The 13,438-nt window shown below is 38.6% G+C and overlaps 1 protein-coding gene across 3 annotated transcripts in view; it reads left to right on the top strand.

Annotated features, from left to right (window-relative positions):
* Slc5a7 (solute carrier family 5 member 7) overlaps positions 1-11,673 on the top strand; it is a 36,026-nt gene extending 24,353 nt beyond the window's left edge. For all 3 annotated transcript variants that reach the window (XM_008847577.3, XM_017801789.2, XM_017801790.2), the window contains exons 7-9: positions 1,576-1,729; positions 5,395-5,612; positions 6,982-11,673. In XM_008847577.3, coding sequence (XP_008845799.1) covers positions 1,576-1,729; positions 5,395-5,612; positions 6,982-7,611 — 1,002 coding nt within the window. In that variant the 3' untranslated portion in view covers positions 7,612-11,673. The remainder of the gene's footprint in view (positions 1-1,575; positions 1,730-5,394; positions 5,613-6,981) is intronic.
* Positions 11,674-13,438: the final 1,765 nt, after the last annotated feature.

Genomic DNA, 13,438 nt, shown 5'->3' with positions numbered 1-13,438 from the left:
GGTGTAAGGTAAGAATGAGTATAGACAGAAGTTCTAATATTCTCTCCGATGCCTCACTTTTGTGTTCTACACACTCCCCTTAGTAAAATACCACAGTGCACTGATTCTCCCAGAGAGTAATAACAATGCTTTTTCACCATTCCATTGCTCAATATGTGATTAACATATGTAACTGGATTGCACTGATGCAGATTTCACTACATATTTTCAGAATCTTAGTAGTTTTTGAAAATACTTTATGATGGTTGGACTTTCTCCCTGAGAACAAACTGAAGACTTCTGGGTAATTTTTTTGTAAATATTTTAGATTTGTTTTTATTGAATTTTTGTGTATTTTATACAGAAAAGAATCTTTGATCATCTTTATAACACTGTCCCTACCAGCATCCCCCCCACCCACTGGAACCCATATATTCTGTCATCCATATTAAGACCAAATGTGTCAAGTCATTGTGCCCAGACATACCCCTGTGCAAGTCCATCCACTGAGATCTAGTCAGCCTATCTAGAATCTCTTGTTTTAGGATGATCATCTCTTCCTAATCAGCTGCCAGTGTTTCCTCAGCTAAGATTGGGGTCTTCTGATCATTTCCCCAGTTCTATGCAGGGCTTTTGTCTGCCTGAGTTTGCATGGGACTTTTGTATGCTGACATCATTGTCATATAATCATATGATCAGAGTCCCAGGAGTTTGTAGGATTGTAATTTTTTTTTAATTTTGTAATATTTCATGCATAACATTTTAGTCACCTTTATACCCCCTTCCCCGTTGGCACCCTCCCAGTGTGTCTCACACACTGGAATTAATACACTCTGTCATTTGTGTTAAGGCCTATCATGTCAAGTTAGTGTCCCCAGATGTCCCTCAGTGCAAATTCATCCACTGGGGTGTAGTCAACCTATCTAGAGTAATTTTAAGACAGCTAAAAGTAGATATATTAAGGTAAAGAAACGATTCTGCTTTGTAGTTACAAAGGGAAACAATCTGAGGGATCAGGTGTAATAAAAATAAATGACCATTGGCATGCATTGGCATAGTCTTCGCTATCTGTCGCTTATTTTGAACAAGTTACCATAACCTGGACTTATAATCAACAGAGTTTGTTTTTCACAGCCTGCCTATAGGAAAGTCCAGGATCAAGGCACTGGCAGGCTGTGTCTGGTGAGGGCCAACCACTTACAGACAGCACTTTCTTGCTGTGTCTTCATGTGATAGAAATGGAAATCAAGCTCCCTTAAGTCTGTTGCTGTGGTTTTGTTTAATGTTTTATTACCAAGATTGCTAATGAGATTCAGGAGGACTCTACTCTCATGGCCTAATCAGTTCCCAAATGGCCCTGAGCAATGGTTCCTTCACCTGGAGAATTACAATTTAAATTGACAAATCTGGAGAAGAGCAAAACTTCAGACAAGGCAGACATAGTCACAGCAGTTCAGATTTGTAGCCTGTAGAACATTTCCCATGTTTCATAGCCCTACTATGGCTATTCTAAATGCAGTTGTTAGAATGTCACAAACCTCCTAATGAATAACATGTTGACTCCAACTCACTGTGAATCCCTGGACTTTCATGCAGATGCTGGGTGGAATCCCATGGCAAGCCTACTTCCAGAGGGTCCTCTCTTCATCCTCTGCCACCTATGCTCAGGTGCTGTCCTTCCTGGCGGCTTTTGGGTGCCTGGTGATGGCTCTACCAGCCATATGCATTGGGGCCATTGGAGCCTCAACAGGTAAACCTTTTGCGTTTTTACCACAGATACAAAGTAGATTCCTAAACCCCTTATGTAACCTGGGGATTGTGAAGGGACCTAAAAATACCCATTCACTCCTTGCCTTCTAAACAATGAGTTTAAGTATCAAAGACAGAGATGGACACTGATGTCTTCTTAGAGTCCCTTTGATGAGTTTCAAGTCACTGGCTTAGAATTCAATCCTGTCAGCATCATGGCCTTCTAAGGCCCACTGTGAACTTAAGAGTCCAGCTTTATATTTTCAATAGTGTGTTAATCAAGAGGTTTCTTAGTATATTGGTTCCCAGTATATTGGTTAAGATGAAGAAAATGCTAAGACAACAAAAAAGAATAGTATGAAATGTTTGTTTCCCGGCTGATCTCTGTGAAACATTTTTAAAGTCTTGCCTTTAATTTGCTTGAACTCAATCATTCCTGACTTTCACATTCCTCAAATGATAGAAGGAAGCATGCTTCCCTGTAAGGGCCTAATTACCTTTGTGACCTAATTATCTCCCGACATTCCCACCTAATATTAATATCATCACCTCAGGGATTGGCATTTCAAAGAACCTGGAAGGTGTGAACTTCAGACCACAGTTACAGGATGACAGCAGGTCTGTGGCCTGTGGAGTGTTTTATATACTTCAGAACTAACTTACGGCTATTTCAAATGTGATTATGATGCAACTTGTAAGAACTTGTAATAAAAATATGTAACATTAATGCAAATTGAGAAGAGTTCTTTAAGTAGAGGTAATTAAAACAGATTAGAGAGTGTTCAGCTTTCATCCTGTTGTCATTTATAAAGATGATGCTATTTATTGGATTACTTTGTTTTATTTTTATTTTAGTTTTAAAAGATAAGCCATGATTCATAGCATGATCCTCTCTTTTTACTTATTCATATATGGTGTAAAATAAGTAGCTAAAAGATAAATAGAGCAATATGCTATTCACCATCTGCTTTTTTAAAAATAATGATTTGTTTCACAACCAGAGGACAAATCTACTCTCTCCCTCTCTCTCTCTTTCTCTCTCTCTCTCTCTCTCTCTCTCTCTCTCGTGTGTGTGTGTGTGTGTGTGTGTGTGTGTGTGTGTGTATTAGGACAACAGAGTAACATAAACCTGCATGCAGCTTTTCTTTCTTGGATTGGGCATCCGTTCTTGTTTATTTCTGGGAACGTCACTTCTCAGTTAAGGCTTTGGCACTAGTACCATCTAAGCAGTTTTAACAGCAGTTGTGACGGGAAATAGGGGAAGAACAATGGGCAGCCCAAGGAAACTGCTTCTGCTTGGTCCTGTCATTACGACACTGAGGAAGATCAGCAAACATCAAAGAAGCTATACTAATGTACAGTTCCAGGTCCCTTGTTTTCTCCAACATAAGCTGTAGCTAAACAGCAAAATAGGGCCCTAAGGTGGTAAAGGCACTTGCCATCATGCCTGATGACCTGAGTTCCATCCCTGGAACCCACATAATGGAAGGATAGAATTGACTCCAGCAAGTTTTCCTTTGACCTCCAGATTCATGTGCTATGGCATGTACACTCATGTGCACACATGCACACACACACACACACACACACATACACACAAATAACATTACAAATGGGAACAGTCATTTCTACTGCATGGAGGAATTAGTGGCCTTTGTAGACCACATTTGAGCTGCTTTCAAGCCAAAACTTTTCCCCCAAAATCATCATATAATTTTGAAACAAATTTAATTATGAAAGTGTCTTTGGTAATGCTTGTACTTCCTTTAAACTGTGTTCTTTCCCATTTTCCATTTCACAGGGTTTTTCTTAATATTGAAAAGTAGGGTGCTCCTCTGTGGACCAACCTTAGCTTAACTATGCCAGGCTCTACCTGGCCTCCCAGCAGGGTTGGAATGCAGGAGCATTCTTACCAGTACAGGGCTTCAGACACTGCAGAGTGCATGGCCCAGATCAGGACCACCCCACCTGCTCTGATACTCTAGTCATCCTTGAGGAAATGTGCCTCTACAGCTCATGGCTATGTGAAGCCCAAGAACCTGAAGTTCTGTTCTTAGGTGATCACTTGAAATTGTGGAAATTGTTAATTTTAGCCTTTGAGTCAGCCAAAACTAGTCTTCATTAAAGAAATTGGTTCTTGGGATAGAGAGATGGCTCAGCATCTAAGAGCATTGGCTACTCTTATAGAGAACCTGGGTTCAGCTCCCAGCACCCACATGGCGGCTAACTACCGTCTGTAACTCTCGTTTTAGGAGATCCAACACTCTCTTCTGACTTCCATGGGCATTGCACAACACAGGTGCAATTACATACATGCAGACAATATACTCAAACACATAAACTAAAAATAATAAAATAATTTTTTTAAAAAAAGAAATTGGTTCTTCAGAGCAGGGTGTTCTCCCAGAATTATTAACAGAGAGGGGGGATATTTGCAGTAGAATTACTGGAGACCAACTTAGTTTTTGAGGAGCAGAATCCATGTCCAATTTATTCTTGTAGGCCCAGCCCTTGGCCTACAGCCTAATTCAGTGAGGGAGAGTGTCCACAGAGAACAGAGAATGCTTAGCACAAGTTGAAGAGAATAAGCCCCGCATAACTCTGTCCTGCCTTCCATTTTGTTCAATAATTTGCCTTGGTTGAGAGAAAGGTCTAGTCACTCTGTGGCCAGAATTCAGAACCTACCACTAGAAATTCTGTGTCTCTGGATAAATTACACAACCTCTCTAGGTCTTAATAGTCTCCTCTGCAACATGGGAGTAACATGGTGCCTTAATATTGACACCAACTCATGATTTGTTGGGGAAATTAAGTAGGTTACCGTGAACAAAAGCAGTTGCATATAGTTCTCAGCACATAGTAGGCAGCTGGAAAATAGTAGCCTAATTCCATTATTATTACCAGATTCTCTCTGACTTTGCAAAAAATTTAAAATCATGAAAGCCATAGTAAAAAATATTTTGAGTATATACTCAATGAATATATAATAGTGTATTTTATAAATTATAAAGATATATAATTGATTAAAGATAAATATATGTAAGCAAATAAAATGTATCAATAAAAGTGAATCTAATTAAATGTGTTAGAAATTCTAATAAAAATGGAAACAATATATTCAAAAACAAACCGATGCTTCAAGTCACCTTACTATACCAAGCTCTAGGACCTCCCCCAAAATCTGAGCCTCCCGAATAAAAAGGGACTGTCCTTAACCTAAGTTGCCTCCACGATCCCGTAAGTGAACTTCTATGTAAGATGCGATTTACTTAGGAGAAAAATAATAGTAAGGCAGCTCCAGAGCCAAGCTGTCTTAGGAAAAAGGGTGAAGGAAAACAATCCCACAATCCCACTGTGAGTTCTACATGCACACAGACACCCACACCCTTACAGAAGGGATTGGAGGTCTCCCTTCAGCGCTAAGTGGTCCACAGAAAATTCTGTGATTCAGCTAAAGAACATTTTCTCTCCGTGATTCCACATAATGCAATGCTACCATGGCACACAGTGAGCATCTAGCTCTGCCAGGCTCCCCTCAGGTGTTGTGAATTAGAGAGAATGCCAGAAGCATTCCGAGAAGCCAGGACCTTGCTGCATGGTCATCACGTGTGTGTCCCACCTCAGGAGATGAGGCTCTCAGCCGGTTCTGTTGTTTCTGCTCCACAGACTGGAATCAGACTGCATATGGGTTTCCAGATCCCAAGAGCAAGGAGGAAGGAGACATGATTCTCCCGATTGTTCTACAGTACCTCTGCCCCGTGTACATTTCCTTTTTTGGCCTCGGTGCAGTTTCCGCTGCTGTTATGTCCTCAGCTGACTCATCCATCCTGTCAGCAAGTTCCATGTTTGCTCGGAACATCTACCAGCTTTCCTTCAGACAAAATGTAAGATCAGCTCTCAAATTTGCTATTTTCACTGTTTTTGTTGTCACTGCCATTGCTGTATTTATTGTGTTCACAGTACTGCAGGTTGAACCCACTTAATCTGAAAATGTTAAGTTGGAAATGTTTCAAAATCCAAAACTTTTGAAAACCAATGTGATGGCATAAATGGTTTCCACACTGTGAAAACTTGTTTCATGAACAAAATTACTGAACATAATGTGTTAAATTACCTTATGCCAGATCTTTAAGGTGTATATGAGATGAAAATTAATTTTTTAAACTTGGTTTTCATCTCTAACATATCTCACTATGAATATGCAAACTTTCCAAAATTAAAATAACCCTCCGATCTCAAGCATTTTTGATAAAGGATGCTCAATTTGTATATAAATATTGAGTCTGTATTAAAATCTGGACCCACTTTGATTAAGCAAGTTTAGATAGCAATGAATTTATTTATCCTTCAACTGAATCATAGTGCATGGTATCATTTGTGTTAATACTAAAGAGAATAAGTCAATATAACTATTTCCCAAGAGATTGCTATGTTGATATAACTTAAACTTCTTGTTTTTCTAGTAAAAGAGAAGGCAGACTCAAATATCTTAGGAAAACATTTAATCTTATTAAATATGCTAAAAGATTAAAGAAATCCTGTGGCAGTGGGTCATGGAAAGCTAGTTCACACTATTTTTGAAACATCTGGAGTGCCCTTTGAATTCCCAGCACACCTTTAATATAAAATATCCTTTCAGTTTGAGTTTATTACTGAGTTAAATGATTATAGTTAAACAACATATTGTTTTGTGGTCCCCGAGGGACAGTGAGCCCCTTTTCAAGAGCCTTTCTTTATCAAATAATGCTTGGCCTCACCAGTTTTCCTAGGTTATAGTCAGCAAAATTGATCCACTGTGGCTATAAGATGGCTCAAGTGGGTAAAAGATACTTGCCACCAAGCTTGATGAACTGAGTGCTGTCCCTGGAACCTATGTGATGGAAGAAGAGTACTGACTTCATAAGTTGTCCTCTGATCTCTACACATGCGTCTAATGTGTGCAAGTGAAACCTCCCCTTTGCCTTGTTATCCCTGGATGACACATTAGCTCATCTCATTCCCCCCACCGCCCCCCCCCAATGCATTCAGAGAAAGGCCCCATGGTCTTACTTCATGTGTATAGTACACAGAAGCCCTACCACCCAGGTGCCACAGCTTTGGTGCTGTAGGTTATGTAGGCTTTGACTGCATACTGAGCCATGAGAACCAGGGGACTTTGTTAGATCAGTTTCAAATCATAGATAGGTAACCTGTTCGTCACTTAAAGAGTCAGCACATTGGTTGCAAAGCTGATCCTGCATTGATTCCTTGCAGGCATCAGACAAGGAGATTGTTTGGGTCATGAGGATCACAGTGTTTGTGTTTGGAGCATCTGCAACAGCTATGGCCTTGCTGACGAAGACTGTATATGGGCTCTGGTACCTCAGCTCCGACCTTGTCTACATCATCATCTTCCCACAGCTGCTCTGTGTGCTTTTCATCAAGGGAACCAATACGTATGGGGCCGTGGCAGGTTACATTTCTGGACTGTTCCTGAGAATTACCGGAGGGGAGCCATATCTCTACCTACAGCCCCTGATCTTCTACCCTGGTTATTACTTTGATAAGAATGGTATATACAATCAGAGGTTCCCCTTTAAAACTCTCTCCATGGTTACCTCATTCTTGGCCAATATTTGTATCTCTTATCTAGCCAAATATCTATTTGAAAGTGGAATCTTGCCACCAAAATTAGATGTATTTGATGCTGTTGTTGCAAGGCACAGTGAAGAAAACATGGATAAGACAATCCTGGTCAGAAATGAAAATATCAAATTAAATGAACTTGCGCCTGTGAAGCCTCGACAAAGCCTAACTCTCAGTTCAACTTTTACCAATAAAGAGGCCCTTCTTGAGGCTGATTCTAGTCCAGAGGGGTCTGGGACTGAAGATAACTTACAATGACCCTATCTAAACAAAATACTACAGAGCACTGTAGTTGAGTAGTCCTGGAAAGAAGGTTCACAGCATATACAACTCATATATAAAAATATAAATGTTTAGGGGGGGAAATTCTGCAGAGAGCAAAATAAGTTATAAAGGAAGAGATCAGAAACAATAAGATGCAATTGCACAAGTATATACCAGGTGAGAAGGAAGCAGCCATAAAAGTGACAGTTTTATTTCTCATCCATAGTACTTTTAATTTTGAAGCCAAATAGCTTTGTTAGGCATGATAAAAAATGAATAAAGCCCCAGCCAAAGAATGGTGGCCATATGACATTTATCTTTATTATGGAAACAGGAAGTATATGTGAAAGAGCCTGTGAAAAGGAGCCGGGATGGTCTTGATCCAGCTTTGCTGGCAACGCACAGGAGCCAGTTTAATTATTACAACAGAAGCTGTGATTAACTCAGGTGCCACTGAACAATGCAGTGAGTTAGCAGGCTGACTTCTCAATGTGGGGTTAACCTGCTATTTCATGGTCAGAACTGTGGCATTTGCTCAGCGTGCATTGTGTATCTCTCTCTCTCTCTCTCTCTCTCTCTCTCTCTCTCTCTCATTCTTTCTCTCTTCACTTTTCATTTTTTGGTGGTGCTGGAGACCTATCTCAAGGCCTTGCACATGCTAGGTAAGGGCTCTCCTGCTGAGCTACTTCCCCGGCCCCACAATCTGTTCTTCTTTTAGCCATATATTTTTCTAAGCACAAGCAACACAAACAAAAAATTATTTCATAGTGACATTTTCATGTGCAAAATGAAGGGAGAATAGAGCCCATGTTGGGAAAAGAGCTCTGAGCTCTTTGAGGATATCTGTAATTGTCATATGCTCAAAAGAGTGCCTGGAGCATGGAAAGGTTATTGGGCAGCATTACAGCAATAAGTCATAAAGAAAATTAGACAAAAAGGAAGAGGAAAAACAGATTTTTATCTCCAGCTGAAGTATGTAAAGTCACAAGATGAGAATATAATGTCTTGATTTATTTGTTTTCTAAACTAGAATTGGAAATGAAATTGAGCCATATGTAAAAAGAGGTAACTGTATAATGCCAGTTACAATTGATGAGATGCAAGCTGGTGGATCAGCATGTATTCAGTGAATATTTATTACCAGCAGTTGGCAAACACCTTCTTGTAATGAAACTGGAAACACAAACTGCTCATTTTTGACATTCATTAATGAATTGGGATAGTATTAAGGAATCTACTCTAGGGTACTTTCCACATAAACTAGTTTTAGGGCCTGGACAGATTACCTTAAGAAGTATACACTGAATTTTAAGACATAATAGAAAACAAAAAATAAAAGCAAGTCCTAAAGATAAGAAGGCATCATTTTAAAAATATTTCAGTGATTCTTTGAGAATTTCATACAATCTATTTTGAACATATTCATCAGGTGTGCCCATGGTTTTCAAGAGATCAATCATTAAATGCTATTATACATATACATATATATTATATATGATAGCATTTCAAGTCCTTTCGCACATTATTTTGAGTTCTTTTTACACATTATAGAAGTAACTGGAACTGTGTGAACAAAATCATAGTGAACTGATGAGATGAAAAATTATCCAAGAATTCAAACTATTGAAGGAAGTCAGTCTGAATTACAGAAAGGAAAAGACTTTTCAATTTTTTTCTACAACAAATGACATCAAATTAGTGTTCAGCATTAAGTACAAAAATTGTGTGCTACCCCTTACAATTCTTTTCCATATGTTTCAACTGGAATTATCTCAAAACATCAAATAATGTACCCCCTTTGTTACAAAACGCAACTTAAATTCCCAGTGTGAAAGTCCTGTAATAATTCAATGTTTTGTCAAAACTTGGGTAAATATGGCACTGTCTTGAGAATCTTTCCTGAATATCATGTATATCTAAATGAACACAGAATTCCTTTAATTCATCAATTTTTCATAGAATCAATTCAGTATTATGGAGTACTTGTAGGTGTCAGAGTTCGAGATTCTCAAACATGGATTGAGAAAAAAATCCAGAAAAAGGAAAAAAAGAGATAGTATTGGATATGAAAAAGCAATTAGTAGATAGGCCTGAAACTTCTGGTGAACATCATATTTCAGATGTACCAGGCTTTCCAACACAGACCCAAAGAGTGATTTTTGACCACCTCATCATCATGAGTCCTCCCCCTCAGAGTCATCATCATCATGAGTCCTCCCTCAGGGTCATCATCATGAGTCCTCCCCCTCAGAGTCATCATCATGAGTCCTTCCCTCAGGGTCATCATCATGAGTCCTCCCCTCAGAGTCATCATCATGAGTCCCCCTCTCAGAGTCATCATCATGAGTTCTCCCCTCAGAACCATCATCATGACTCCTCCCCTTAGGGTCATCATCCTGAGTCCTCCCATCAGGTCATCGTCATTTGTCCTCCCTTTTGAGCCATCATCATGAGTCTTTCCCTCAGAGTCATCATCATGAGTCCTTCCCTCAGAGTCATCATCGTGAGTCCTCCGCTCAGAGTCATCATAGTTCTCCCCTCAGAGCCATCATCATGAGTCCTCCCCTCAGAGCCATCATCATGAGTCTTCCCCTCAGAGCCATCATCATGAGTCCTCCCCTTAGGGTCATCATCATGACTCCTCTCCTCAGGGTCATCATCATGAGTCCTCCTCACAAAGCCACGTCATGGATCTTCCCCTCAGACCACCTGTAGCATATGCTTCTGTTATGCATTTCATGAAACATGCATTTCATGAAACACTGTAGAACATACTGTGAAGCTGGTTCCCTTTACAGACGTTATGTTTTAGAAAGTTCTTGGTCAGCAGTTGTCCCAATAATCTTACTTAATTCCGGTGAAAGATAATATTAATGGTAATTAGCATAGGAACATTTTCCCTGTCCAAAATATTAAAACTAGATAAAGAATTTAAACTTATAGTGTATTTTATTTAACCCAATATTTCTGAGACATTGTGAAACTAGATATTTATAAATCACATATCCATAAAAATGTATAAACTGTAAGCAAGATGATATTTTAAAGTATAAAAAAAAAACAAAAGAATGAAGTAACCATCTCAAGAGCTTTACTTATTAATGCACATTATACATGCGTTTGCCCTGGTTTCCAAGGAGCTGTTTTGCCGGCTTCATTCAGTAGACCTAATTTTCAAATGACTCCTTAATGAAAATAAAACAGTTCAAGCAGTTCAGTCACTGGCTGTATAACTTTAGGAGATGATACCTGTGGGTAAGCATTAGACTAAGATCAGAATTTTATTTTCATACTTTACAATGATTGTAACATATTTCTTAAAGTTTGTGCCCTTCCACACGTTTGGAACATTCAACTTGTAGTTGGAGTGATATGTCAACAAGCTTTCAAATATTCAGTGCCAAAATCCAGTTCTTTACTACACTTAACATTAATGAATTTTACTTGAATATCATATGAATATGATTCATAGCTTCAAATAAGTGAATTTAATATAATGGCTGTTGGATTTTTTATTTGTAAATAATTAATTAGCATTATATTTTAAACAAGAATCATTTTTCCTTTCTATCCTTCTAGAAAATTTACCCTGGTATCATGTATAACATAAGTTTGCTATAATGTATGTTTGCTACTGAATAGAAAAATACATATGATGGTTCCAAAACCTATATTTTTGTCTGTCAAAATAGTATATAAAGTTATGCTCAAAATAATTAGATTTACAACTATATATGTAAGTATTTAAATGTAATGATGTATTAAATTATGGTGTTGCAATTCAGGATATCATTGCCTAGGTTTGACTTTTGTGGGGCCTCTCCTTAAATATAAATGGTGCTTGAAAAAATTATGCAATGGAATTGAAATAAACAAATTATGGAAAGATATTCAAATGTCAAGTAGAAAAACTTGCACCAGTCTTGGGGTAATATATGGTATCTTATCTCAGAATAATATTCCATTACTCTACACAGGCCTTGCACTGAATCAGATAAATTAATAAACTCTCCATCCCATCCCATTAATATAAAAATTACATATTTTTTAAAACCAGAGGTCTCTCTAATCATCATTGATAAAGACATGCAGCCAATAACAGAGTGACAAACCAGTTCTCAGTATGCTCTGGGGATCTACTCCTTGTCACTGTGGCAGGTGCCATATTAATGAGAAGCTTCACTCTTGGAGTAGTTTGACCAAGAGTAGGACCAGTTTTGCTCTGAGGTGTTCTGGTTTTTCTCAGAGCTGTTGGTGTCTGTTCTCTTCTTCCCCTGTTCTCTGATCTGTTCTTGTCTATTTTATTCTGCTCTCTTCTATTCTAGTTTACCCTTCTGTCTGCCAAGAGATGGTCTCTCATACTTTTTGAGCAGCATATCCAACATGGTACAAAAAAGGCATGAACAATCTGTGATGACAGTTTTACAAAGGACAGAGTTGTTTTTCTGAACTTACTGACTTATAACAGTACACAAAGCCTAAGATGTCATCAATTTATCCCCCTATGGTGCTCACATTTGGGGGGAGATGTTATTTTCAATGTCATTGTTTTCAAAGTCATCATTGTCACATCTCATGCACACATACATTGTTCTGAGGCAGAGACATACAAGAGTCACAAATAGGGAACATGGTATGTAATTAAACCTATGTGTTTAGCTTACCTTGTAAGAGTGTATTACATTGGGATCTCAAATCATTGTAGGAATGATTACATTGTCTTTCTTAGGGAAATTACATAGTTCTAAATGTTCTCCACACTGCTTTCCAGTTCTCAAAACATATGATTAACTTGGTTTACAAGGTTATGTAAAATTTCAATTTGTAAAGACTTGCTTCAAAGAGTTTTTCTCATTAAATTCACTCCTACATCTAACCTAACACTTTCATGGTACCTAAGTAAAATTATATGTATCCTCAGAAATTTGGCCTCCTACACCTTAATCATAAGCATTATGCCTTTAGACATATACATACCTTTAGACATACTTACAAGCTGGAAGGACCTGTAAATAAAATAAGGAAGGATAAAGAAAGAGTAAGTTCTCTGGCAGGGAAATATGGCACCAGTTTGCCTGCCATTGTGGCTATTCTTCCATCTATCCATAATTGGCATGGGATTTTTGCTTTATCTCAAACCTACACTGTAACGGGAATTATTAGAAGTAGGAAAAAGGAAAGCATAAAAGTAGAGCCAAACCAGGTGGCTTATGTCTGTAATCCCAGTTGTTCAGGAGACTAAGGCAGAAAGATTGCAAGTAGAAGACCTGCCTGGGGGGGGGTGGAGAGAGAGAGAGAGAGAGAGAGAGAGAGAGAGAGAGAGCGAGCTGGGAAGCTCTAGCAAAATGTTTTTTCACACAACTTTGTACCATCAGCTGAAGAACTCCAATACAGAATGGTGAAAATAGACACTCTGCCTTAAAGTTACTCGAATTCTTTAAAAACGAGAATGCATGATTATTCTGTTTTGATTTTTAGTTGGGAAATTATAGATCTCTGTTTTGGACTTTCCAAAACGTGTGTGTATGTGTGTGTGTGTGTGTGTGTGTGTGTGTGTGTGTGTGTGTGTGTGTATTTTAGAGCCAAACTGCAGTGTTGATTTAACCATTTGTCACCTGGAAGCAATGAAACTCATAAACCAAGGAGGATTTGTTGGAGTCAGTGTTGGATTTGGAGTAGTGGAGTAACTGAGGATGGGCCCTGACAGCACTGGGTGCAGCTGGATCAAGACATGAGAAGACAGGAGCACAAGGAATCATGCTGACTGTCACAGGACCTGAAACTGGATGTTGCTAGAAATATTAGCCCTCTAGAGATCTGT

Source organism: Nannospalax galili, unplaced genomic scaffold (genome assembly GCF_000622305.1).
Source record: "Nannospalax galili isolate Female #2095 unplaced genomic scaffold, S.galili_v1.0 scaffold323, whole genome shotgun sequence".
NCBI lineage: Eukaryota > Metazoa > Chordata > Mammalia > Rodentia > Spalacidae > Nannospalax > Nannospalax galili.
This window is presented reverse-complemented; position numbering and strand designations above follow the sequence as displayed.